A 26,968-nucleotide genomic window follows, 5' to 3' on the forward strand; every position below is an offset into this window, starting at 1 on the left:
ATATATATTGTATTCTGTGTTGTAATTGAAATCAAAGTGTATATTATTTTTATTACAAATATTTGCACTGTAAAAATGATAATGATGATTTCTCAATTCACCTCATACAAGTACTGTAGTGCCATCTCTTTGTTGTGAAAGTGCAATTACAAATGTAGATTTTTGTGTGTGACATAACTGTACTCAAAAACAAAACAATGTAAAACTTCAGAGCCTACAAGTCCATTCAGTCCTATTTCTTGTTCAGCCAATCGCTCACACAAACAAGTTTGTTTATATTTGGAGGAGATAATGCTACCTGCTTCTTGTTTACAATGTCACCGGAAAGTGAGAACAGGCATTTGCATGGCATTTTTGTATCCAGTGCTGCAAGGTATTTATGTGCCAGATATGCTAAACATTTGTATATCCCTTCATGCTTCAGTCACCATTCCAGAATCTGAAGTACCTTTCAAAATCTGAGAAGCACGAGGTGTGGAGCATGCTTTCAGAAGTCTTAAAAGAGCAACACTCCGATGTGGAAACTGCAGAACCCAAACCACCAAAAAAGAAAATCAACCTTCTGCTGGTGGCATCTGACTCAGATAATGAAAATGAACATGCATCAGGCCACGTTGCTTTGGATTGTTATTGAGCAGAACCCGCCATCAGCATGGATGCATGTCCCCTGGAATGGTGGTGAAGCATGTAGGGACATATGAATCTTTAGTGCATCTGTCATGCAGAGCCGGCTCTACTGTTTTTGCCGCCCCAAGCAGTGCGCCGAATTGCCGCCGCCACAAGCAGGCTGAAGAGAGAGGCTGTCACCGATTTGCCACTGCGGGCGGCTGAAGGGAGAGGTTGCTGCAGAATTGCCGCTGCCGCATTAACACCCTTACGGCACATGGACTGCCCCCTCTTGCAGATTGCTGCCCTGTTACCGTAATATCTGTAACTGCTTCTAAAATCAAGATGGCTAAATCTCTCAATTTTTATTTGTAGAATTCTCCATTAAAATGGTTTTATAGAATACTCTGCTTTAGCATAGTGCTTTGCCAGTTAACTAAAAGAAAAGGAGTACTTGTGGCACCTTAGAGACTAACAAATTTATTTGAGCATAAGCTTTCATGAGCTACAGCTCACTTCATCGGATGCATTCGGTGGAAAATACAGTGGGGAAATTTATATACACACACAGAGAACATGAAACAATGGGTTTTATCATACACAGTGTAAGGAAAGTGATCACTTAAGATGAGCTATTACCAGCAGGCAGGGGAAGGGGCGAAGGAGGAAAACCTTTTATGGTGATAATCAAGGTGGGCCATTTCCTGCAGTTAACAAGAATGTCCGAGGAACAGTGGGGGGTGGGGTGGGGGGGGGGAGAAATAACATTCGGAAATAGTTTTACTTTGTGTAATGACCATCCACTCCCAGTCTCTATTCAGGCCTAAGTTAAGTGTATCCAGTTTGCAAATTAATTCCAATTCAGCAGTCTCTCATTGGAGACTACATGCATAAGCTTTCGTGAGCTACAGCTCACTTCATTGGATGCAACACGAAAGCTTATGCTCAAATGAATTTGTTAGTCTCTAAGGTGCCACAAGTACTCCTTTTCTTTTTGCGAATACAGACTAACACGGCTGCTACTCTGAAACCCATGGTAATTCTGTGATACCAGCACTCAGCCCTAGAAAGATGGAGGCTAGGGAAGAGGAAAGTCACGTGCTTGGACAGAACAGCACTGTGGCATACTAGTACTAAGTGCATGCGTCATTGAAGTGTTCAATGCACACACATAGATGCTCTCTTCTGTGAGATGCTACTGGTTAATTACAGGGCTAGTCTAGTCACTTCATGTTGGCTATACCAGAACAGAGGACCCAGCTGTGACGTTATGAGTGTAATATAATATCTCATTGAAAGGTGACAGGGCCAGAAAGAGTTAATTAACTCACAGACTGAACTGACCCATGGCCGAACTTTAAAGACTTGTTAGGAAGATATGTAAATGAATAGAGCTCTGAAATGCAAGCCTGCATTGTTAGAGATAGAAGTCCACATATCTATTCAGGGGACACCATCATAGGGCCAAATCACATCAGCCACACTACCAGAGGCTCGTTCACCTGCGCATCTACCAATGTGATATATGCCATCATGTGCCAGCAATGCCCCTCTGCCATGTACATTGGTCAAACTGGACAGTCTCTACGTAAAAGAATAAATGGACACAAATCAGACATCAAGAATTATAACATTCAGAAACCAGTTGGAGAACACTTCAATCTCTCCCGTCACTTGATTACAGACCTGAGGGTGGCTATCCTTCAACAAAAAAACTTCAAAACCAAACTCCAACGAGAGACTGCTGAATTGGAATTAATTTGCAAACTGGATACAAATAACTTAGGCTTGAATAGAGACTGGGAATGGATGAGTCATTACACAAAGTAAAACTTTCCCCATGTTATTTCCCCCCCCCCACTGTTCCTCAATTGTTCTTGTTAACTGCTGGAAATAGCCTACCTTGCTTGTCACATGAAAGGTTTTCCTCCTCCCCCCCCCCCCCCGCTGCTGGTGATGGCTTATCTTAAGTGATCACTCTCCTTACAGTGTGTATGATAAACCCATTGTTTCATGCTCTCTGTGTGTGTGTATCAATCTCCCCTCTGTATTTTTTATATAAAAAACTTGCAAGAGCCCTGGGTGCGCGAGCCCCGCTCTACCCCTTGAGCGGCAGCGGCACCGCCACGCGCTCCCTCGCTCGCCAGAGGGGGGGACCCCCCCCCGGGCGCGGCTTCTCCCAAGAGAAGGCTCCTCCCTCTCCCCCACTCGGAGCCGCCCAGATTTCAGGCAAGCTGGCACATGCGCAGAGGTGCAGTAAACAGGCGAGCCAGCTCCTCCCCCTTACGGCCTTTGCGTGCCGCTCTCGGGTAATGAGAGCGAGCGGTGGCGGCTGCGCAGTGGGGGGGGGGCACATCCGGGCACTGGGGCAGGATGAATGCTCCTTTCCAAGATGGCGGCGGAGGGAGGAGGGAAGGAGATGAACGAGATTAAGACCCAGTTCACCACCCGGGAGGGGCTGTACAAGCTGCTGAGCCACTCGGAGTACAGCCGGCCCAACCGGGTGCCCTTCAACTCGCAGGGCTCCAACCCAGTCCGCGTCTCCTTCGTCAACGTCAACGACCAGAGCGGCAACGGCGACCGGCTCTGCTTCAATGTGGGCCGGGAGCTCTACTTCTACATCTACAAGGGGGTCCGCAAGGTACCCGGGCAGCAGGGGGGCGGGAGAGGCCAGGGGCCCGCCCTGCTCGGAGCACGCGGGGCGTGCCAGGAGGGACCTGCTTGGCTTCAGTGTGGGCCGGGAGCCCGACCTGCGAAGGCCGAGAGCCGGAGGCTAGGCCAGGGGAGTGGGCTTTGCCCCAGTGTGAGCTGAGCACTCCTCGGGGGGGCGGGATCCCCTTAGGCGAAGGGTGGAGGCGCTCTGTGGCCGGGAGCTGTACCTGCTCACAGAGCCAGGGGGCCTGCATGGTGCCGGACCGTGGGGAGGGGCACTCTAAGCCTGAGGTAGAGGTGTAAGGGGGAGAGCTCTGAGAGGGAAGAGAACTAGTGTTGGGGGATACCTAAAGGACATAAGACGGGAAGTGACTTCTTGAGTTGTAGAGTCCAATCCCCTGCTGTGGTGGGCAACTCTGTCCTATCATCCCATTCATACATTTATAAAGCTACATTTAAAAACTACTTAAGTTAAAGAACCCAGAGAGTCACCACCACCAGCAGCTAAAGTATGTTCCTGTGCAGCCCTTTCTTTGGCTTGTTTGGGCAGGTTTGATAATGGCATAGTAACTCTGGGCCTGTCTCACCTGCTGCTACAGGCTGAAGATTATGGGACTCTCTCTGAGGAGTGTTTGGTGTTAGCATGGGGCTGCCAAATCTCAGACAGGGTGGGGTTTTACCCTTATTTGGGTTAGGAGGAAATTTTTCACACTAAGAATGGAAAATTAGAGGTCTAATGTTATAAAATGTGAACTACCCCCAGGACTGCCTCCAGAGGTGTCCAGTACAGTGAGCTGAGTCCTCTAAAGGCTGAAACTTGAAATTTCTAATTATAACATACAGCAAAAGCTTTCATCATGAGAGAAGTACTGATGCAAAATAAGGCTCCCAACCTGTGAATGATACTTGGTGGTGAAAGTCTAATAGCTTGTGCATTAAATATCTAGTATACTATATTAATGGGCAAATTGTACCTATATAAGTACTGCATATGTAATTGCTGTTTTGACTTTTTGGTACTGCATGGTGCCTTACTTCCTTGTGTTTAGTGAGGCATTCTGAGAATTTGCATCAGCAAGTGAACAGGTGTCACTTTTAATATATGTAAACATAGGCATAACCAATCTCGAAGTTTTATTGAGATGTTATCTACTTATCTTGGGTATGTATGAGCCCCCCTCCCAATTACAACATTATGTGAGCACCTTACAATATTTAATGTATATATTCTCTGACAGCCTTGAGATGGAGGGGAAGAGTTGTTATTCCCACTTTACAAATGGGATCTGAGACACAGTGACTTAGTGACCTACCCAAGGTCACTTGGGAAGTTAGTAGCATAGTAAGGAATTGGACCTGGGTTTACACAGTTCCAGGTGAATGAATGCCCAAACCACTCTTTCTCTTGCTTGATAATTCATGTAAAATGTAAGCACTAGCTAATTGCTGAGAAGAGTTAAGCCTAGTAAGGATCAGCTGGTAATGACTTGCAACTGAACAGACCCAATATGTGTTGTCTGATTGTATGCGCTTGTTTCATACACACATTTGAATTGACATTTACATAATTTAACTTAATCATGTGATGAGTCTTGATAATTTGGGGATGTTTTAAGTAATTGTGAACTAAATTTAAATATTGATTTGGTATTTAGGCACTCGAGTGGTTGATGTTATTGAACAGTTAACATGAGTAGGCAGGTAACAAATAATATTTTTAATATGTCTATTTTATAATCCATAGTGGCCTTTTCTACATAGGAGTCAGTGTGGATGATACTTGGCATGGATAAAATCTGTCCATCTTCCAACCCTTGTAACTGTTAGGAGTCTATCATCTTTGAGTCAGTTTTCAGTACTGAATACTTGCAAACTTCTGCAACTGTTTTATTTAGAGCAGCTCTTAATGCAGCCCAGTTACAGGACATGTGACTCTTACCAATCTTTTTTAGTCATTTGTTATCACACTTAAAGTAAAGAGAAATCTAGAGGCTGAAAATATGCCATAAAATAGGGAACTGAGTTTTTAAGTGCCAACTTACAACTTGTAAGTCTTATTTGCATTCTTCTAATAGCTTTTCCAGTATCTTTGGCAAAGCATAACTTTGTATTTGTGGGTATAGCAGCAATTGATAATCCTACTGTACCTACCTGCTGGATGTCTGTTTTGGGTTTTGAGACCTACTATAAACGTTATAAATATTATTCTTCAAATAATACAGAAAAATATACTAGAAGTTTAGAATAGAATTTGGATTGCTTTGCTTTGACCAACTCAATCTTATCAATGACCTTCAGAAAACAGATACTTTTAATACCATAATTACTAACTTCAATTTAAAAAGCCTTAAAGTAACAGCTGAAATATATTAAATGTATCCAAATTAAAGAAAAGATTATAGATGAGAGAAACTAGGGAAGTTGATCTGCCATACATTCATAATGAATACAATATTCCAAATGTATCTAGAAACATCGATGAGCTTGAAATCATTATGGCCTGTGATTCTGCCGTTTGGGGCTTATGGCTTTGGTTCTCTTTGTCTGTGTAGAAAATTGGCATTAGCATAGGGAAGATTGTCGGCTGACAGTTACAGCTGTCAGAATGATAAACATAATTTTCATAAAGAAAAATGCCGTTTGTTATAAAACTTGCTACTGCTTCTTGCTATGGTGTATAAGGTAGGTGAAAGAAGGAGAGCTCAATGGTAGATTAAACTAGAAGTGTAAAACACTGTCTTTAAAATGAATAAATATAAACTGCTGTAAACTTCACATACAGCATGCTTCTAAAGTTGTCTCTAGACTAGCGAATGTTTAGCCAAGACTAGATAGCTAAGACTGATTAAACTTGGGTACTTAGCCTGTGTCTATGCCAGGAAAACACCTTTAACTCAATTTTAGCAGGTTGAATTATAGTCTAGTTTCTGTTCGTGAACAGTGTTACTCTGAATTTATACTTGGGAGCAAGGCTTGGTTTTGTTTGTGTGTAGTTTGGCTTGTATTATGTAAGCCTGACTTAAACTTTATTTCTCCTGATCAATTTAGCTAGATTAGACCAGTGATTATAGTTCAGGTACTTTAAAATGTTAACTACAGCAAATGCAGGTTTGTATTTTAACCCTGCAATATAACTTAGGTTAAAAAAAATTGTTAATTTTATTATCTCTTCTTGCCTGGTAAGCAGTCTTTAAAAAGCATTGTTCCATTAGGTTCGTTCCTGCAGAAGTTAGAGAAGGAATTGCCATTATCTTCAGAAAAAGCAGGGTCTTATTCCTTTTATTTGGTATGTGCCATGCTTTATTTAACCATGAAAGAGCTAGCAAAGTAAACAGATATTGCAATGGCACACTATCTTTAGGGGAACATATTGTAATACGTTTATATATTATTGTGGGCCAAGCATATGTGTGACTGTGCTCTGCTCCATGGGAGAGGGTTCCACAACTCCTTCAGGAACTAAAACAGTGATTACAGTATGAGTTATTCACCTTAAACACCTCCAAAGAGGTACATATATACTGATTCAAGGTGAGTTTCCATACACAAGGAAAACAAAGATTATTTGGCTTTAAAAGGCTACATTTAAACAGACTCAAGGCCACCTTTCTGATCCAACAAATAGACAGGACCTTCTGTTCTAGAGCCTAAATTCTCATGCAAAAGACTTTGGCCTATCAGAGCCCCATAAGACTGATGGATGACTTCTGGTAAGCTTTTAGTGTGCGTATAGGCACTCTTATTGATTTTAATGTTTTCTCTGTAATGCTTTTGCCTTAAGAATAAAGGTGCTTGCTTAGAAAGCTGTGTGGTAACTTGTAGCTGATGGAAATACACTGTTTATAGCCTTTGGTGAGAAAGCAAAGCACAGGTGCTGGCCATTAGGTGACTGGCTTGCTGGGAATATCACAGTGTAAGGCATGGAGCTCTGCAGCCTTAAAATTCTGGTCATGAGGGAGCAATGCAGGTCTCCACCCAAGAGACGTGATGGCTGGGAGCTGAAAACTTTAAATGAGTGACCAAGGAGGGGGCATACAGGTGCAATTATTGTGAAACTGTGACAACTATCTGGGAACTTCTGCAGGTTTTGAACTTTTGGTATATACTATACTTAATTCAGCCTGGGAAGAACTTGGAAATGATTAAAATGGTTTGAAATCCCAGTCTGAACGTGAGTCAAATCACATCCCTACAGAGTATTCCTCTAGGTTACTTTTCTTTATCTGGCTGCTTCCACATCCCAAATCAGCTTTGTCTGCCATTTCTGTTTTGTGAATTAATCTTTAGTTGTAAGTCTCTTTACCCAGGCCACTGAATTGTTTGTGTTGCTTTAGAAATGAATCCTATGTAAGGATTGGTGTTCCATGTAACACTGTGATGCTTTCTTAACCTGGTTTCTGGAAGGTAAAATCTGGAGTTGGGTCCAGTGTCTAAGACAGGGCGGGCAAACTTTTTGGCCTGAGGGCCACATCGTGTTTCCAAAACTGTACGGAGGGCTGGTTAGGGGAGGCTGTGCCTCCCCAAACAGCCAGCTGTGGCCTGGCCTGGCCTGGCCCCTGCCTCCTATCTGACACCCCGCCTCCCCCTGCTTATCGCACTCCCGGGACTCCTTCCCCATCCAACTCTCCCCCCCTCCACGTTTCCTGTCCCCTGATGGCTGCCCCATCCAGCATTCCCTGTCCCTTGACCGCTCCCGGAACCTCACTCCTGACTTCCCCCCACCACCCCATCCAAACCCCCATCTTCTTCCTGACTTGCCCCCCCGGGAGCCTTGCCCCATCCAACCACCCCTTCTGACTGTCCCCCGCTGTCCCATCCAACTCCCCCTCCTTCCTGACTGGGCCCCCCAGGACCCCTGCCCCATCCAACCCTCCTGTTCCCTGTCCTCTGACCGCCCCAACCCCCTATCCACACACCCTCCTGACCCCCCCAACTCCCCTGCCCTCGATCCAACACCCCCTGCCCCCTTACCATGCTTCCTGGAGCGCTGGTGGTGCCACAGCCATGCTGCCCAGACCACTGGGTCAGGCCACTGCTCTGCAACTGTGCTGCCCGGCTACCTAGAGTATGGCGCAGCACGCTGAGGCTGAGGGGGCAAGGGAACAGCAGGGGAGGGGCCGTGGGCGAGCCTCCCAGGCAGGAGTTTGGGGCCAGACAGGAGAGTCCTGCTGGCTGTAGTTTTGCATCATCTTAGACCAGAGGTGGGCAAAGCTTTGAATGCTGAGAGAGAGAGAGAGACTTTGTCTGGGGAAAAAAATCCTTCAAACTGCCTTAGTCTTTTCATAGCAAACAAGTAGGTTCTTCCAAACTTTCTCTATCAGAATATGTTTAGAACTGAACTTGAGGAGGGTAGCAGGAAAGAATGAAATATTGGAAACTTGAGAAGAGCAGATAAGTTATATGCCAGCGATTTGACATAAGGAAGCTTTTATACTGTATTTTCTGTCCCGTTACAGCAATCCCAAGGAGAAGCGAGGGTTGTGATGCAATGAGGTGTGGCCATTTTAATGAAATACTTGGCTAGTTAAGTATTCTTGGGAGTGCTGGTATGTTCCTGTGGCTTTTGTTTTCACCTCAGCTTCTGGACTCAGTGAGGCTAGTTGTGTGTAACAATCTCCTGTTAAGGTGAAAGCTTTGTTGGAGGTGAAGTCCAGAGTTGTTTTGAGAGTGATCCCCTCTTTGGGTGGGGAGTACTATCTGAGGCTCACTTAAGAGTGCTCTGGCTTGTATGTTTCCGTCTTCAGAATAAATTTCTGTCCAAAAGATGATCCTTCTCTTGGAGGGCTATACTTGTGCACTTAGAAGCTGCAGTAGCTATGACCTTTCAATGGTTGCTGTGGTAGGGTGGCAAAGGGTTAAATAGTGGGTGGGTTCTGGTTGGATTGACACGTTCCTCTGTACTGTGAGCATGGGAAGACTATACTTGAAAAATTATGTCTTGCTTAGACCAGGTAACTGAGACTTGCTGTCAGATGCATGTTGTTTATGGACTACAGAGCATTCTTTTATAAAGATTGTTCGGTTCATGTTTACAGGGTCAGTGGTGAATGACATTAACACCATATATGATCTAATCATAGATTAACTCTCCTGGTTTTGTACATATTACCAAGTTACAACTGAATTTAGCTAGGCCTTAAAGGCTAGACTCGCAAAGGGACTTTGGGCATTGCAACACCTTACCCTGCTGCTCAGTGGAATCCTCAGCTCTGAGTTAGGCTCCGTATATAATAATGGGGAGAGTAAGGTGCTTAAGAAAAAGATTCAAAAAAGCCAGCAAGCTGAGTAGATGCCTAAACTAGCTAGTGGGAAATGTTGAAGAAAGTGGTATGGCCTAAGCCCTACCATCCAAAGGAAATTAAGTGCCTAACTCGAGGCCAGAGGGAGACACCTATCTTAGATTGGGGTTCACAAATGTGAACCCCCTTCTGGAGTTCGGCACCTAAGCAAGATTAGCTCTTTCTCATGAAGAGATCCCTTTCCCCACCTCCTTATAGCCAGTAGTCCAGTGGTCAGGACACATGCCTGCGATGTGGAAGACTGATTTTTCAAATTCTTGCTTTGCCTAATTTGGAGAAGAAATTTGACTTGTCTTCTGTGTCCCAGTAAATGCCTTAACCACCAAGAATCTCTCTCTCTTTGGCACAATAAATATTTAATTATACTAAGTGGAACAGTTTCAACAGGAGAGATTAAGATCTATCGTGGAATACCCAATAGCCTGGTGGTTAGGGCAGTTGCCTGGCATGGGGGAGACCTGAGTATAAGTCCCTGCTTCAGATCAGGTAGAGCAAGGATTTGCAAATTGGTATCCCATGTCTCAAGTGCCTTAACCACTGAGCTATTGGGTATTCTTAACAAACATGTCAGTTTCAGGGTAACTGCACCAGTTTTTCCCCTCCTTGGTGCTTGCTGTTGGTGGACCATGCTTAAAGGTTTCCAGATCCAAGCTGTCACCTCTCCTGGTTAGAGATCTGCATCTCACTCCTTTCTGATGTGAGTTTTTAAGACTGCACGGCTCCCTGATTTACACTGTGCTTCCCCACAAGTTAGACTGCCTAAACAGTCTTTGCTTTCCTTTCTCTCTAAAGGCTGACCAGTGTATTGCCCACAGTTACTTGTTACCCCACAGCTTCTTCTAAGTAAGCACATTTATTCCTAAGGGAAATTCATTAAAGAAAACGTATTAAATCAATAAAAGAACCTACATGCATGTTAGAAAGCTTACTAGAGGTAACCCCCAACTTTGACTTAAGGCTCTGGTAGGTTTTAGACGTTAGTCATTGAGTTTAAAGCCAGAAGGGACCATTAGATCATCTAATCTAATTTCCTGTAAATCATAAGACACCAACACCATCTGGCACCTGCACACTAAACCCAACAACTGAAATGAGGCCAAAGTACTACAGCCTACAGGAGACTAGGCTATTATTTGCCACAGGGAGAGAATAGGAGAGACTGAAGTGCACCTTCAGAACCGACAACTGGGTTTTCCCTGTGGTTACAAGTTTATCTGCCTTAAATTGAGAACCAAAACAAAGGCTGGGCAGATCACCCATTTTTTTTATACAGCTCAGGTCTTTGATCTTGGCCTTCTGTAACAGGTAATCAACAGACAGTTACCCAATGAAATTAATCGGCAACAGGTTTAAAACAAACAAAAGGAAGTACTTAACACAACGCAGAGTCAATGTGTGGAACTTGTTGCCAGGAGATGTTGTTAAGGCCAAAAGTATAACTGGGTTCAAAAAAGAATTAGATAAGTTCATGGAGAATAGGTCCATCTCTGACTATTGGCTAACATAGTCAGGGACACAACTCTATGCTTTGAATGTTCCTCAGCCTCTCGACTGCCAGATGCTGGAACTAGACAATTAAAATTATCACTTGATAATTGCCCTGTTTTGTTCATTCCCTCTAAAGCAGTTGGCATTGGCCACAGTTGGAAGGCAGGATACTGGGCTAGATGGACTATTGTTCTGCTCAGTATGGCAGTTCTTACGTTCTCTCCTTGAGGGAGTAACTTTAAAAGACTGGCGTTTTGTATAACCGGAGTTGGGTAATTTGCATTAATGTCTCCACAGAGATTACCTGGGAAGTCCACTTAACACTTATTATCCTGGAAGTCCATACTTGTCTGGCACATTTTCTGTATAGTTTTTTGAACTTCCAGGTCTCGCATCTCCCTCGAGAGGTTACATATAATCCTGGCCCACCATAATAGATTAATTTAATAAAGTAAGACCTTCCAAGGACATTGCAGGAAATGGCCATATCTGTCACACAAGTCAGTCACCCCCAAAATTTTGAAACTGGTGACCCCGATTATCTTGTGTGGGTTAGGTATGCTCAGTCTTCTGGGCTGACTTTTGTTGTAGCATATTTACAGTACAATTTTTTTTAAAAATGGTTGTACTTGTACTTAAACAGTGGGTTCATGTTAAATGTTAATGCTTAAATTAACAATTGGCAAGCTTCAGAACTGTTTGAAGGTTGGGAAGTGTATGTTGGAAATACTTTAAAATCTGTTGAAATGTTGCATAAATATCTGTTACTGTAGTTGTACTGTTTGTTATGGTTTAGGATGATAGCCAACATAGTGAAAACAGATACTGACATGAAACTCCTGTGCAGAAACGGTTTTAGAATTGGAAAGGTTAGGGATGTTACTGAGTTGTAATGTAGGACAAAAGTTCTGGAAGAACAGACTTTACTGTGCAGTTGAAATGTAATTGACATAGTGTGAGTTATCAGAAAGAATGCTCTTTCATTATGCAAGAAAGCGGTTCAAGAGGGAGTTAAATTACAAACCTAAAAGGTACAAGTTTCTAGACTTGGTTTTGACTGTCCAGGTCGAAATTAGACTGACATTTTTCAAATTGTACTTAACCATTTTGTCTTGACCAGTGTGTCCTCTTGACAATGTAAATCCTAATGTTCGAAGTTGTATGGTGTTGAAGAATTCATTAAGGGCTTAGTTCTTGGCTTACTGATGTCTAATTTTAAGTATTTGGGTTCACTTCATGAATGAAGAGACACAATATAATGCCAAATGCTATTCTGAACAAGTGTCAACTTCTTAAAATGTACTGCAGTGTACAAATTGCATGGAATTTACTGTGTGCAACAGAATATAGACCTACCTTATTAAGCAAGAGCCGATGTCCCTGAAGATTCTCCAGACGCAGAGCATAATTCTTACCCACTTCTATTAGAAGATCACTTTAATTAAGCTACCAAGTTACGAGAGTCTCTTGGGATATGTTTCACTTTGTAAAACTTTGAGAAGTTAGATGTCGTTTTATATCTATGTTCTGCTATTACTGCTAGTTCTTCGCTAAAAGATGTTAATACGGGCTCCACATACTGAATGTCTTTTTAAAAAAAAAAAAATTCATGAGTCATTTGTAGATTTTTAAATTCATGTAATGATGCCTTAAGGACACTTTGGCCTGCAACAAACAATATAAAGAAATACTCTTACTCAGTAAATCTGTTAAGTTATTATCTTGTACTAGAAAACGTGGTGAGACAAACCAAAGTACAAGGAATTTTAAATGTGTTAAATTGTGTTGAAGGTCAAGTTTTTATTCTTCAGAAAATCGGGTTTGTTTTGTTTCTGCATTTCTGTATCAGATTAGTGCAGACTGAAGTTTTCCCAATAAGTTCAAATGTTATCTTTTTAAAGATAGTTCTGTAAAACATTAGCTGTACATAGAATCTTTCTCATTAAGAGTAGTATTCATGTATATACCATGAAGTTAGTTTTACTGCTATACAGTGGTGCCAAACTAGTTCAGCAGGACAAGGGCCAAAGGTGAGATGCATCAAAGGCTGGGAGAACTGCATAACTTCAGATTTGCCCTGCCCCACAGCTCTAGGACCATAAATAGGGCCATACCAAATTCATGGGCATGAAAAATGCATCGGGGACCATAAAATCTGGTCTCCCTCTGTGAAATCTAGTCTTTTGTGTGGAGCTTTTATCCTATACTATACAGATTTCATGGGGGAGACCAGCATTTTTCAAATTGTGGGTCCTGATCCAAAAGGGAGTTGTGGGGGGGCCTCAAGGTTATTTTAGGGGATCACGGTATTGCCACCCTTACTTCTGCACTACCTTTGGAGATGGGTGGCCAGAGAGCAGCAGCTGTTGGCTGGGCAGCCAGCTTTGAAGGCAGCGCCCCTGCAGCAGCAGCCCAGAGGTAAGGGTGGCAATACCATTCTGTGCTACCCTTATTTCTGCGCTCCTGCCTTTAGAGCTGGGCGGCCAAAGAGTGGCAGCCGCTTACCGAGAACCCAGCTCTGCAGGCAGCAGCACAGAAGTAAGGGTGGCAATACCATACCACTAGAGCCCTGCATGGATACAAATTTATAGCCGTGGGTGTGGATATCTGCAAATATAAATCGGTATCTGTGGAACTGCAGGGCTCTCCTGGGAACCACAATGGCAAAAGGAGCAGAACATGGGGCCGCTGCTCCTAGGATCTGCCGGTGCAGGCTCCTTTGGCGTGGCTGTACTGCCCCCGACACTGCCCCCTGGGTGGGCACCATGCTCATCAGCAGCTGTCCCTGGTTGTGCTAGTGTGTGCAAGCTGCACACAAGCACCCAGACGGGAGCCGCAGACAGCTGCATGGCATGGCAGGGGGCGGTACAGCTGTGCCAGAGGAGTTGCCAGCACAGGGCACTGGCTCCTGGGAGCGGTGGCCCCATGTTTTTTTCCTTTTGCCTCTGCAGTTCCCAGGAAAGCCCCACATCAGTGGGGAGTGCGGGCTCTGGGATGGGGCCAGAGATGAGGGGCTCAGGGCTGGGACAGAGGGTTGGAGTGTAGACTTTGGGGTGGGACCCGGGGTGAGGGCTCTGGCTGGAGGTGCGGGCCCTGAGGCAGCAGCACCTGGGCTAGGGGGAGGGAGAGGCACTTCTCCCTGCTGCGGCAGGTCCGGGGTTGGGGGAGGGTTCCTGTCCTCCGGCTGCGGCAGGTCTGGGCCAGGGCTTAGTTCAGGGGAGAGAAGCTACGGCAGGTCTGGTCTGGGGGAGGGGTGCCCCTCCCACAGCTGTGGCAGATCTGGGGCTGAATTGGGGCCAGGGGAGGGACACTTCTCCCCCAGCTGCAGCAGGTTAGGGCTGTGGCTGGGTTGCAGCTGGGGGAGGGGTGCCTATCCCCTGGCCGCGGCAGGTCTGGGCTGGGAAAGGGGCGCTCCTCCCATGGCTGTGGCAGGGCCGGGCGGGTTCCCTGAGCGCCTGCATGGCGCTTAATAGACAGCTGTGCGGCTGACAGGGAACTTAGCTATAGGGTCATGGGATAAGAACATAAGAATGGCCATACTGGGTCAGACCAAAGGTCCATCCAGCCCAGTATCCTGTCTGCCAACAGTGGCCAATGCCAGGTGCCCCAGAGGGAGTGAACCTAACAGGTAACAATCAAGTGATCTCTCTCCTGCCATCCAGGTCTACCCGCTGACAAACAGAGGGTAGGGACACCATTCCTTACCCATCCTGGCTAATAGCCATTAATGGACTTCCATGAATTTATCTAGTTCTATTTTAAACCCTGGTATAGTCTTAGCCTTCCCAACCTCCACAAGCAAGGAGTTCCACAGGTTGACTGTGTGCTGAGTGAAGAAGAACTTCCTTTTATTTGTTTTAAACCTGCTGCCCATTAATTTCATTTGGTGCCTCCTTGTTCTTATATTATGGGAACAAGTAAATAACTTTTCCTTATTCACTTTCTCCACACCATTCATGATTTTATATACCTCTATCATATTCCCACTTAGTCTCTTTTCCAAGTTGAAAAGTCCTAGCCTCTTTAATCTCTCCTCACATGGGACCCGTTCCAAACCCCTAATAATTTTAGTTGCCCTTTTCTGAACCTTTTCTAATGCCAGCATATCTTTTTTTTGAGAGGAGGGGACCACATCTGTATGCAGTATTCAAGATGTGGGAGTATCATGGATTTATATAAGGGCAATAAAATATTCTCCATCCCTTTTTTAATGATTCCTAACATCCCGTTTGCTTTTTTGACTGCTGCTGCACACTGCATGGATGTCTTCAGAGAACTATCCACGATGACTCCAAGATCTTTCTCCTGATTAGTTGTAGCTAATGTTTGGTTTAGTTCTAGGAGTAAGTGGATTTTGGGTACACATGTTAAATAACTTAAGTCCTGATTAATAACTTTTTTTAACTGAGGAGTTTGCAATATGTTTGCAATTGTTATGGGTGTCTCAAGGTCTAACTGTACCAGAACTAAACTTGAAGGAACTGTATTTGGTGTCATAATTTAGGCTAAGATTTTGTCCCAGATACTTTTAGTAAAAGTCACAGATGGGTCACTGGCAAAAAAAGAAAAATTCATGGAAGCTGTGATCCATCTGTGACTTTTACTAAAAATATCTGGGACAAAATGGGGATCTGTGGGTCCCCACGCTGCCTGCAGTAGGGCTGCTGTGCAAGGGGTAGGAGCTGCCTGTAGCAGCTGGGGGCTGCGGGGTACCCTAGATGCCTGGGTCTCTGGGGGTCCCCCCACTGCCCATGGGGGCTGAGAGCTGTCTGGTTCCCTCGCCTCCCTGTCAGCCAGGAGCTGCGGGGTACCCCTGCAGCTCCAGGGGCCTGCAGTGACCAGGAGCTTGGGGGTTCCGCTTGCAGCTGGGAGCTGTGGGGTACCCCTGGTGCCTGCAGCTTGGGGGTTCCTCCATGGTGGCCGGGAACTGAGGGATTCCCCCATGGCGGCAGGCGCCTCTGGAGGTGGCGGGGGTACCCCTCAGCTCCCAACCACCACAGGCTGAAATCAGAGGTTGCTGGAAGTCGTGGATTCTGTGACTTCGTGATCTCTGTGACTAAATCGTAGCCTTAGTCATGAATGCCACAAAAGCTTCATCTTTTTAATTTCCATGACAAATGTGACTTAATTTTTCATAAATCATAGTCTTGTAATCTGCTGAGCAAGACTCCTGTGAATTGTAAAGTCTGGTTCTAAATGTCCAGGTGCATGTAGGAGAGTTACCTTTAAGTTTTGAACTGTGAGTTTGAAATCATTTTTATAGCCTCTGTTTTGCAGTAAGTTATCTTGCTGAAAATGTGACCTTGTGACTGCATTTTTCTGTACGTTTTTTCATTTTGCCAGTTTTTTCCCTTAATTTTTGCATTATGGACACCAGTCCTCTAAAGATGTGCTAAATAACTTTAAAAATTTCATTGCGACTTCATACATAAGTTGCAAACAAGTGTTCAGTTACATAATTCAATGATCTGAATGCTTTTAGGGGTTCTCGAACTGGGAGTTGTGACTTCTCAGAGGGTCATGAGGTTATTATGTGGGGGTCACAAGCTGTCAGCCTCCACCACAAATCCTGCGTCACCTCCAGCATTTATAATAGTGTTAAATATAAAAAAAAGTTTTTAATTTATAAGGAGGGATCACACTCAGAGGCTTGCTGGGAAAGAGGTCAACAATACAAAAGTCTGAGAACCACTGTGTTTAACAGCTTGGTTTACTAGGATAATTAGCTATGAAAATAAATTAAACAGTATTGCAGCTCTACATGTGTTGCTAGACTGCCTTTTTCAGATTAGGACAGAAGTTTATTAGAATGAACATAGATGGATTTGTTTTATTTTACTAACCGTTTCTATGACTTCATTTTGCAGTACTAGAATTTTTTGAGTACATGGAGCCTTTTCTGATGGTGGGATGAGCCAAAGCACTAAAGTAGGAAGTTACTTACATCCTGACAAAATGAAAGGTGCATGCCAGAAAAGGTTGTATCCCAAAATCAGGCCCCATTTAGTATTTACTATATGACAACAATACAATTCAAATCAATATAGCACCTTTCATTTCAACACTGGCAAATGTCTAAGAGCATTTTAAAGTATCAAAATAAGTCAAAACATTACCTGTTAAAATGAATTTACTGTAAGGTTGCATGGTATGATGTACGGCCACCCTCACTTCTGTGCTGCTGTTGGTGGTGCGGCTGGGGTGAGCATCCAGAAAGCATGGCTGCGGAGCCCCCAAAGACTGCTGCCCAGCACTCAATCCTCCATCTAGGGACTGTGCCCCAGTATCTAGCTCCCATCCAGGGACTGTCCCCAGCCACCAGTCCCCCCCACCTACAGTCTGTACCCCATGCATTGGCTGTATCCCCTTGCTGTGCCCCAGCCCCCCTTGGCTGCATGTAGCTCAGCAGTGCAGCCTGCCCTGCCCACCTGCTGCTGTGTCCTAGTGCCGAGGAGTGTGCTCCAACCAGGGTTACTGGACTTGAAATCCTGTGGGGTTTGGGAGTGCTGAGCACCCTGGCCTCCTGATGATGCTTCTGGGCCCAATCCTGTGCCACCCTGTTCTCCTCCCTCCCCCCTCCACTGGCTCTGCACTGGGGAAGGTGCCCCTCTTGCTCTGTCCTAATTACAGCCCTGAGGATGTCACATGGGCCACAGCTGGGTGCTGATTGAGCCACAAGTGTCCCATGGTTTGAGAACCACTGAGTCAGATGAATACTTAAGAAATTACCATTCTGTAATTGTTTAGTATTAGCTCTATATCGCAACAAGTAACTTTAATACAGCTAGAATTTCCCTAAATGTGTTTTTTTTCCTTGTGTTCAGATACAAAACCGTCTACTTGTATCCACATCAAATTAGCATATTAGGTTAACCTGCATTTCTTAACTTTGTCAGCTGAATTTTGACCCTTTTTGAATTTGCATATACCTGGATGAAGCGAAATGTATATGCTAAAAAGGCTCTTCATTTGAAGTAGTGACTTGTTAGTGCAGGCATTTAAAAATTCACTTACCTGGGGTAAGTAGGAAGCTTTCCCAGATGAGTTAGACAAGAGCTAAGTCTTTCACATCCTTTTCCTAACATGGGGCCTCTACCTAGTTTAAAAAAAATAAAAATCCATTAACAGGTACTTCTCCCAATCCTGATGATGTATGCCAGAGGCTTCTAGACATGTCTTCTAATTAACATGTGTCCATCCACATGACATCTGGTATTTGGTCAACCTTAGTTCTGGCTGGAGATCTTTGAACACTGCTTTCTTTGTAATAGCTTCTTGCTGATCCTGAGTTGGTTAGAGGGTTTAGTACAAATCCTCATGAAGGGGAGTGAAGGAGGCTGGTAGTCAGATCTGTGTCAGTGCTCTGAGAAGCCTAGTCCCCTGCCATCATAAAGTGCTGGAAAAGGTGAGGATACTTTAGTGTCTACTCATGTGCTGTCCCTTAGTCGTGCTTCGGAGTACCATTTTTTTTTTTTAATTTTTTTTTTTTTTTTTTTTTGCATTAGCCCACATTTTGTGTTTGACAGATTTGAAAGCTCCATGTCCTAATTGCTGGAAAAAGAAGGATCTTGGGCCTAAGTCTATACTAGAAACTTTTGCTGGCATAGTAATGTCGGTTATGAGTGTGATTCTTTTTGGCATTCTGTCTGTGCTGGCAAAAATCATAGTGCAAATGATTATACTGGTATAAAAGTGCTTTTGCTGGTGTAAAAGGAAAGATTGTTTGGTGATTAGGGCACTAGCATTGGACTTGAGAGACCTGCATTCAATTCCCTTCTCTGCCACAGACTTCCTGTGTGATCTCTGGCAAGTCACTTAACTGCTGTTTTCCCATCTGTAAAATAGGGATAAAGTTGGGTACCTCCTTTGCAAAGTGCATTGAAATCTACTGATAAATGTGATAAGAGCTGGATATTAATTTCACTCAGCTGCTGTTTGGCAAAGCTATGAGGAGCCTCAGAGGTACTCGAGCAGTTGGCTTGCAGAATTGGGAAGACAACACTGCTTTGTGTACATGCAGTTCTTATTCGGAAGACTTTTTTGAAGGACTAAACTTCATTTTTAAAGCTTTAATTTTGCAGATATTGGCTTAGCCTCTCCCCACATTTCCCAGGAAAACCTTCCAGCTTATTATTGGTGAGTGGGCAAATGGATTTGTTAGGCACTAGGAACATAACCATTGGTGGCAGGGGGAGGACTAATTCCAGTGCCATGTTTTGTTACCTTCTAAATTGAAATATAGAAATATAAAATTATGCTTTCTGCTGCTCTTGTAAATTGCAGAGCAGCAGACAACTTATTTAACTTGAATGCCATTCTGGCTTTGCTTACAAGTAACAAACATGTTGGGTGAAGGTAAAGTAAGAATGCTTCTGTGCCTACAACACAGTTCTGAAAGTTGGGAGACTTGGGTTTTATCTGAGTGAGACTTTCTGCCTTCCACTCCTAGAACTTCTAAAATAAGGTTCTGGCTTGCAGTTTAGATGAAGTGCTTGGTCTGTCCAACACAGTAGCATAGCTCAGACATGTTTAGTCCCATCTACTCTACAGGATGAATGTGTATTGAGGCCAGGTCCTCAGTACATGTTTTTTTCAGGTAGTTTCTTTGTTTGCCTCAGGTTCCTGCTTGTAAAATTAGAATATTTACTTGCCTCACAGGGATGTTAGAGAGCCTTTGAGAGACATGGAAGGAAAATGCTAGAAGTGTGAAATAACATCAGTACAGCAATTCACAGTGTACAAAATTGCATCTTTTCTGACTATGACCAGATATGGCTTGTAGTAAAAACATAAACCTGTTGGACCTCATTTTTGGTATTGAAATAATGACTCCTCCTTGGCAAGTATTTCATTTATTCAAACTACTACTATCAGACTGTTTTTAAAACTTCTAGAATAACAGTAAATTAAAGTTTTTTTATTGAATATTAGTAGTAGTCTGATTTTTTAACATGCTGCAACATGATGGAATTATTTGGGTTGGGTATGTGTAAGATAACACCAAAACACTCTGGTATTCATTCCTATGGGCCAGTAAGACCTAACAGTCAGAAAAGATCCATGTTTACAGGATAGTAATTGGTTCAAAATCAGAAATTGACTTGTACTGAGCTTTGTAATGAAGAGAATATAAAGTGATTACCAAGCACTGCTACAGTGAAATAAGTTTCTATAGCAACATCGGATGCAATACAGGGTGCAGTTATGCTGGCTGCTTTGTAACTGAATTTTCCCCTCACAAATATCAAATTTACACTGTCAGATTAAAATGTTAGATTATAATATTTTATTATAGCAATAGATGATAATGAAATCTTGAGTGCTGGTTTTTCTGGTAAATTTCTGTTGTGAATTCCCTTTTTTAAATCATATCTCAAAATTTTATACCTAAACTGTGAGCTCTTTGTGGTAGGGACTGTCTTTGCTGAATGTCTGTACAGTGCTTAGTACAATGGGGCCTTGATCTTTGATTGCTGTTAGGTATTTCTTCAGTACAAATACATAGTTCAGTTCCAACTGTGGGGAGTTAAACTTGGTCTGATTTGAAGGACTATGATCTTGCAGTCAGCTTGCAGATTTTCCATTAGTATGAGGCTACTGGAATGTATTTTTAGTGAACTGTATAGCTTTGTTTATGATGGCTGATATAATGAATTAATATGGCTTTAAAAATGTTAATTACACACAATGCTTAATTTTTTCTGAAATGTCAGGATATCCTTAAAGAGGGAAATATTCTTATTCATTACGCTGCTCAGTTTCTTTACTTAACATTTTAAAAACTTCAGATGAACTGCAATTTTGTTTGCCACAGATATTTTAAAGAGCTAAAGACCATAGAGTATTTCTAATATCTGGATAGTTTTAAAATTAGAGCAGAAGAAGTCTTCTAGCACCAAAATTGCATTCTAGCATGCTTATTGTTCCTTAACAAATTATCTTTTATACAATATGTAACTAAAAAAATCAATTTTGCTGGGGGGGCGGGCGGGGGGGAATCATATGAATTTCTCATTATACTTCGCTATTGGCTTCTGCTTGATTGTAGTCTCCAATACATACCCAGTCTGTCTCTTTAGAATTGAAAACCTCTAACATCCTGATACTGCTGACCTCCCATATGGGAGTTTGTATAGCTTTCATAAAGCCTTCTTTTCCTGGTATCCCAAGAAAGAGAACAGCATATTCACTTCCGTTTGAAATGTGACTTTTTCTAAAGTTTAGAGAAGAAATAAACTGGCTTGTAACTATCAACGGCTTAGTTTATGAACTAAACTTTGCACAGCACAGGAATGAAAATGTGTATGTATTCAATTCAGCACAATTATGCTAAATATAATGCTGTTTGGTACTATATGACGAGCTTAACAAAAGACAAGTTGTACAATACAAAATATGCAGTGGGTGTAATCTTCATAGAAGATGGCACATGGTCTTCAGTCAATGGGATTGATGTGAAGATGTAGCATAAATTTGATTTCAAAGATGAGCAGACGCCATTGAAAAGAGAAGACTGGAAAAATTTGAGAATGACAGGAGAAGATGAAAGGGAGAAATTGTATGAGAGGTTAGAATAGCTAAAGGGAGAACTATTGACTGTACCAAGATAATAGCAGTGTGGCTGAGAGGAGAGGACTAGTCTAACAGGTCAAGTAACTTTTGTGTGAGAAGGAGATCTTCATAGACTAGATGCCTTGTGAAATAGGCTGGTGGCATTCAGTCTGTGGGATAGATGATTGTCATGCTGAAAGTAAATAAGCACCGTTTCCAAACTGCTTCATATTTTTCTGGCAATATAAAAGCAGCTCAGCTGCCTTTGTTTAAATGAGAAGTGCAACTTGTCAAAGGCAGCATTCATTGGCAAATCTTAACAGTAGTTGTAACTTTCCAACTAGTTTTACTTGTGTTACCAGTAAATCGCTCATACTAATGTGGGGAGGATGAGCCAATTTAAAATGTTGGGGAATTAAACTACTTATTTTCACCTGAAAACATTTTCATGTCACTTTTGTTGACCCAATGAACTAACTAGTCAAGAATATTTGCAGAACTATATCAGAATACTTGGTTTAGCTGGTATCTGACATGTTTACATTGACTTATTTTCCATAAATCTAGTTCATCTTGTTTGTACAGTACCTTATTCACTGTTAAAAAATAGTTTGAAAGAGTGGCACTTCTTCCATGGGAAGAGAGACTGGTATAAGTGTAGGGGATTGCATGAAAGAAGGTATGACTTTAGGAGTGGGAGCAGACTAAAGGATCCATTGAAGGGTTGGGTGGAATGTAGGGAATTAGAGTAGGGTGAGAATTAATACCCTCTATTTCAGAGAGGAGAATCTGCAATACCCATGTTAAGTTCCCGGCTTTTGGGTAGCTGGGAACAGAATTAAGATGTGGTTTAAACTTTAAAATTACATTTGAGCTTATTGATCAAATTACTGTGGAGTAGTCTAGTAAAATTTCTAAATCTGTCAGAATCCACTTAATTGGCTCACAGAAATGGTATACTTTCTTAATTGGAGATTGTAAAGGAACATATTGCAGTGTATTCCAAGTATTTTAAATAATGGATGAATGATGCTCATAAGTCTGTTTTAATGATGCATGTAGTTAATTGTAAGCAGTACTAATAAGCGTAGTTCATACTTCCAAACATCAGCTGACATCTGTAAATATTCCGTTGTAGTGCCGTCTTCTCATTTCAGGCTGACAATCTGTAGTTTGCTTTTATAGAGCTCTGATTTGGATTGTTTCCTACTTCAGCTGTGTTTTTACGTGGCTACAGCAAAAAAGTGGCTAGTTTATGCAAAAACAACAACAAAAAAAATCTTCACTCCCTTGTAACTCAAAAGTCTGCAGGCATTTTCTTCAGACTTCCCATCAAATCACTTAAGCAGAGACTAAGGCGTCTGCAGGATCGACGCTGCTGCGATTGATGCACCGGGAGTCGATTTAGCGGATCTAGTGAAGACCCACTAAATCCATGGCAGAGCGCTCTCCGGTCGACTCCAGTAGTCCATGGGGAACGAGAGGTGTAAGGTAAGTCAATGGGAGAGCATCTCCTGTTGACCCAGTTTGGTGTAGACACCACAGTATGTCGATCTAAGCTACGTTGACTCCAGCTACGTAATTCATGTAGCTGGAGTAGTGTTACTTAGGTTGACTTACCACGGTAATGTAGACATAGCCTAGGTGTGGAAAAACATCTGTAGAAAAGATGAATGGCTTAGAATTTGGAGCATGTGAAAAAGGAAGCAGGGGGTGTAATAGAAACTGCTATAATTATGAACAAGACAACTTTGCTACTATATGTAGTTTATTTAGTATTTCAAGAGATAAAACTGAGGATATTGGATTTTTTTTTGTATGAAGCAAAACTGAAACTGTTAGTTCATCTCCACTTGTGTTCCTACACTATAGTCTGATACCATTGCATGAGCAATTAATGCTGTTATATAATTCAGTGCATTTGACGTTTAGGTGACACCAGACCTCTTTGGTCTCATACTTTCACGATGAGGAGTGGGAACTGTAACTCTCTTTTTAATTTAAAATTCTACTGCTTCAGTGTTAAATCACTGTCTATCCTACAATATCAGGCTGAGTTTATAACTAGTTAGTGGCTTTGTTGGCTCCAAACATAAATTGTTTCTCGGCACACTGGCCTGGTCTATGCTGACAGTTCTAGGGAAATCTCCCACTAGTGTTTGGAACAATGGAAGTGCTAATGTGAATTGGCTGCTTACTAGAGTTGTGAGACTTTTCTGGGAGAAAGAAAAATTATTTTAATTCTATTACCTTAAATATGTAGAAACAAACAACTTGAAAAGATTGGTAGGTGTCTGTTTAATTAGTCTCTGCTGACTTCATCTCTGAAACAAGTCCTTTGGTTATAATGCAGCTGGAGTTTTTAAAAATTCCTTGGAAGACTTCCCAAGGCTAGACACAGCCTATTCTTTCTGCAAGGCCAGCTGCAGTGCACCAGGGATCTTTGAAAATCTCCCAGAATCAACTGTTTACTGAGCTATGCCTGGGCATGTGGTATAGATATCTGGAGAACTTTGGATCTGATACGGCTAGAATGGTGCTGTAACAGTGTGGATTCTCTGAACAGTTTGTGCTTTAACTGATTCTGTAGAAGGTTCAATTGAAAATGGATAAAATGTCTATTGTAAACATGGCTTTGGATATATTGGAGACTGCAACTCTGCCATATTACAATAGCATTGGCTCTCAGTGCAAAAGGTAGTCTCTTTCTGTGAAGGTCTTCAGAACTTTAGAATTTAACTCTCCTTCACCCCTTTTCCTGGTTTGAAGTAAGCCAAGTTTGTTAACCTTCATGTTCTTCTGCAAAGCCCTTTCTCTCTTCCCAGCTTTAAGGGAAGAAAAAGGGTAAGCTAAGGGTTTGTAGGTTTGTGCATACCCCAAGAGTGTTTTTTTTTTTTTTTTTTTTTTCCTCTTCCAGTTTATAGGGAGAGAGGTTGCTTTGATTTTGTACCCTTACTATTTGGTAAGGCTAATAAGAGCTTTAGATAAATGTGTTCCAATTTTTATACAAATTGAAAAAAATATTTAGAATTTTTAATGTTTAGACATTTAAAAAACCAGAAGTCTTCACTTTAGGTGTGTAAAATTGTACACTTAGTCTGAATTTTTTTCAGAAGTGTTGAATACCCACTGACTTCAGTGGAGGCTATGGATGCTTCAATCCTCCTGGAAAACTAAACCATTCTTATTCCTATGCCTAACTATAGATTTATGCACCCAAGATTCTGGCCTTAAATTATAGAGCCATTATGAGTTTTATCTTCTTCATCCAGCAGGCTATACATTGAAATACTTCTGAAAGTGACTCTTCACTTCCAAAGCACATATGGTTTTTATACATGACCTAAAATGAGATGCATAAAAATTATTATGCAAGTTTTATTGAGAACTTGGGAACACAATATTTTTCTAATCTTATTAGTTTTGTCAAAAATGAACAAGCTAAGCCTATGTAATGAAATGGCCTGAGACACTTAATTTTGAAATATAAAATTAAGAAAGTGACCATGTCTCCCAGTTTTACTGGGACAGTCCCTGTTTTTATATGATTTTGCGGGAACTTTTCAGCATACCTGAAATACCTTGTTTCTGCATTTAATTAATAAACATCTGGTCTTGATGATCACAAAACTGTTAGAATCTTGCAGGGTGAATTTGATTTAAATAATTTAAATCACTAGTCAGGAAGATTCGGTTTAATGATGGATTTCTACGTAAAAGTACATTCTTGTTGGTTGTTATAACCTTAATACAGTAACTCCTCACTTAATGTTATAGTTATGTTCCTGGAAAATGCAACTTGAAGTGAAACAATGTTAAACAAATCCATTTTCCCCATACATTTTAATGTAAATGCCGGGGGTTAGATTCCAAGGACACTTTTTTGGGGCAGACAAAAGGCATTATGTACTGTACTGTGGTTGGGAAGTGCCCCGGCTTACCCCACATGGGCACAGCCTGCTGCAGGCAAGGATGCTAGGAAGCACCTTCGCATCAGCAGTGGCAGCTTACCTAGAGAAGAACAGGTGCTGACTTTGCCAGGGGATGCTCCTGGCCCGCCTCTTCCCGTCCCCACTCCACCGCCTCTCAGGAGCATGCTGCATCCCCGCTCCTCCCCCCTTCACAGCTCTTTGGCGGTGCTTAGGACTTTCTGGGAGGAAGGGGGAGGAGTGGAGACATGGTGCTTCCCCACTCCTCTCCCTCTCTCCCCAGTGCTTTGCACTTAGGACTTTCTGAGAGGAGGGGGAGGATTGAAAACGTGGCTCTTTCCTGCGCTTTCCCCTCACTCCCAGAAAATCCTAAGCGCTGCCAAACAGCTGTTTGGAGGTGGGGAAGCCTTGGGAGTGAGGGGGAGGAGGTGGAGAAGAAGAACTTGTGCAATGCACCCTTGTAAAGTTGCTGCTCTTCCACAAAATTTTACAAGCAGTGGACAGAGCAGGCAGCCAAACGATGTTATAAGTGAGCAATGCACAACTTTAAACGATCATGTTCCCTAATTGAGCAGTGACGTAACTTTGAAACAACGTTAAGCGGGAGGATGTTAAGTGAGGAGTTACTGTACATATTCTTCACAACTCAGAGATGTAGGTTTCATTTTTAGACGGTACCACACTATACATTTTTAAAGTGATTTATTTTGAAAACTTTTCAGATGAGTTTTACAGCTATAACCGAACAATCATTCATTTTCTGATGCTTCATTTACCAAAGGTAATTAAAGCAGATAGGTCACTGGGAGGTGAACTCATAAATATCTCCAATTCAACAGGTTAATCATTAATATTTGGAGGATTTTCTTGCCATGCTGTATTAGGAGGATAACATCACCAGACAGACATTTAAATTGTTTTATTTAACTAGAACAAAGTTATGTATTCTGGATTTTTTCTTCAATAGCATCATAATTTAACAAAACAAGCATATGAATTTTTGAATTCAGTTAAACATTCAAGTTTTTTACAATCAGGTTTGTTTTTGTTAAAATTGTTTTGAACTAAAATAGTTATAGGGTGTTTTAAAAAAAACAACAACAAAAATTAAATAGACTAAGTCAGCCAGGTCAACATGAGAAACTTAATATTGGCTTCTGCAGCTAACTCAGTCATCTTCACCTTCATTTTCCTGTTTTGTTCATAATCTGGAAAAGAAAAACAAGCTTTCTGCTTTTTCAGGTCCCAAACGATTTCTCAATTTGGAATGAATTAGTTCAAAGGAAGAAAATATTCTTTCAACACTGGCAGAAGAAGCTACTGCTGTTACAAGTGAGGTTATCACTTCAACAGTCACCGAATCCAAGTGCTTAAGTGACTTCCTCCAGTTCTCTGGTGTGACTTTCTTTAAAACATCAGCAAACATATATTTCTTGAATGGTT

The 26,968-nt window shown here is 42.2% G+C and overlaps 1 protein-coding gene across 9 annotated transcripts in view; it reads left to right on the plus strand.

Annotated features, from left to right (window-relative positions):
* The first annotated feature begins 2,854 nt into the window (after nucleotides 1-2,854).
* The window catches only part of WDR20 (WD repeat domain 20), a 71,730-nt gene continuing 47,616 nt past the window's right edge, over nucleotides 2,855-26,968 (plus strand). For 2 of the 9 annotated variants that reach the window (XM_043517836.1, XM_038407967.2), the window contains exon 1: nucleotides 2,865-3,247. In XM_043517836.1, coding sequence (XP_043373771.1) covers nucleotides 2,984-3,247 — 264 coding nt within the window. In that variant the 5' untranslated portion in view covers nucleotides 2,865-2,983. Of the gene's footprint in view, nucleotides 3,248-26,968 lie in introns of all 9 variants that reach the window. The other 7 variants (XR_006282436.1, XM_043517832.1, XM_043517834.1 and 4 more) reach the window with 5 other exon arrangements.

This window comes from Dermochelys coriacea, chromosome 6 (genome assembly GCF_009764565.3).
Source record: "Dermochelys coriacea isolate rDerCor1 chromosome 6, rDerCor1.pri.v4, whole genome shotgun sequence".
NCBI lineage: Eukaryota > Metazoa > Chordata > Testudines > Dermochelyidae > Dermochelys > Dermochelys coriacea.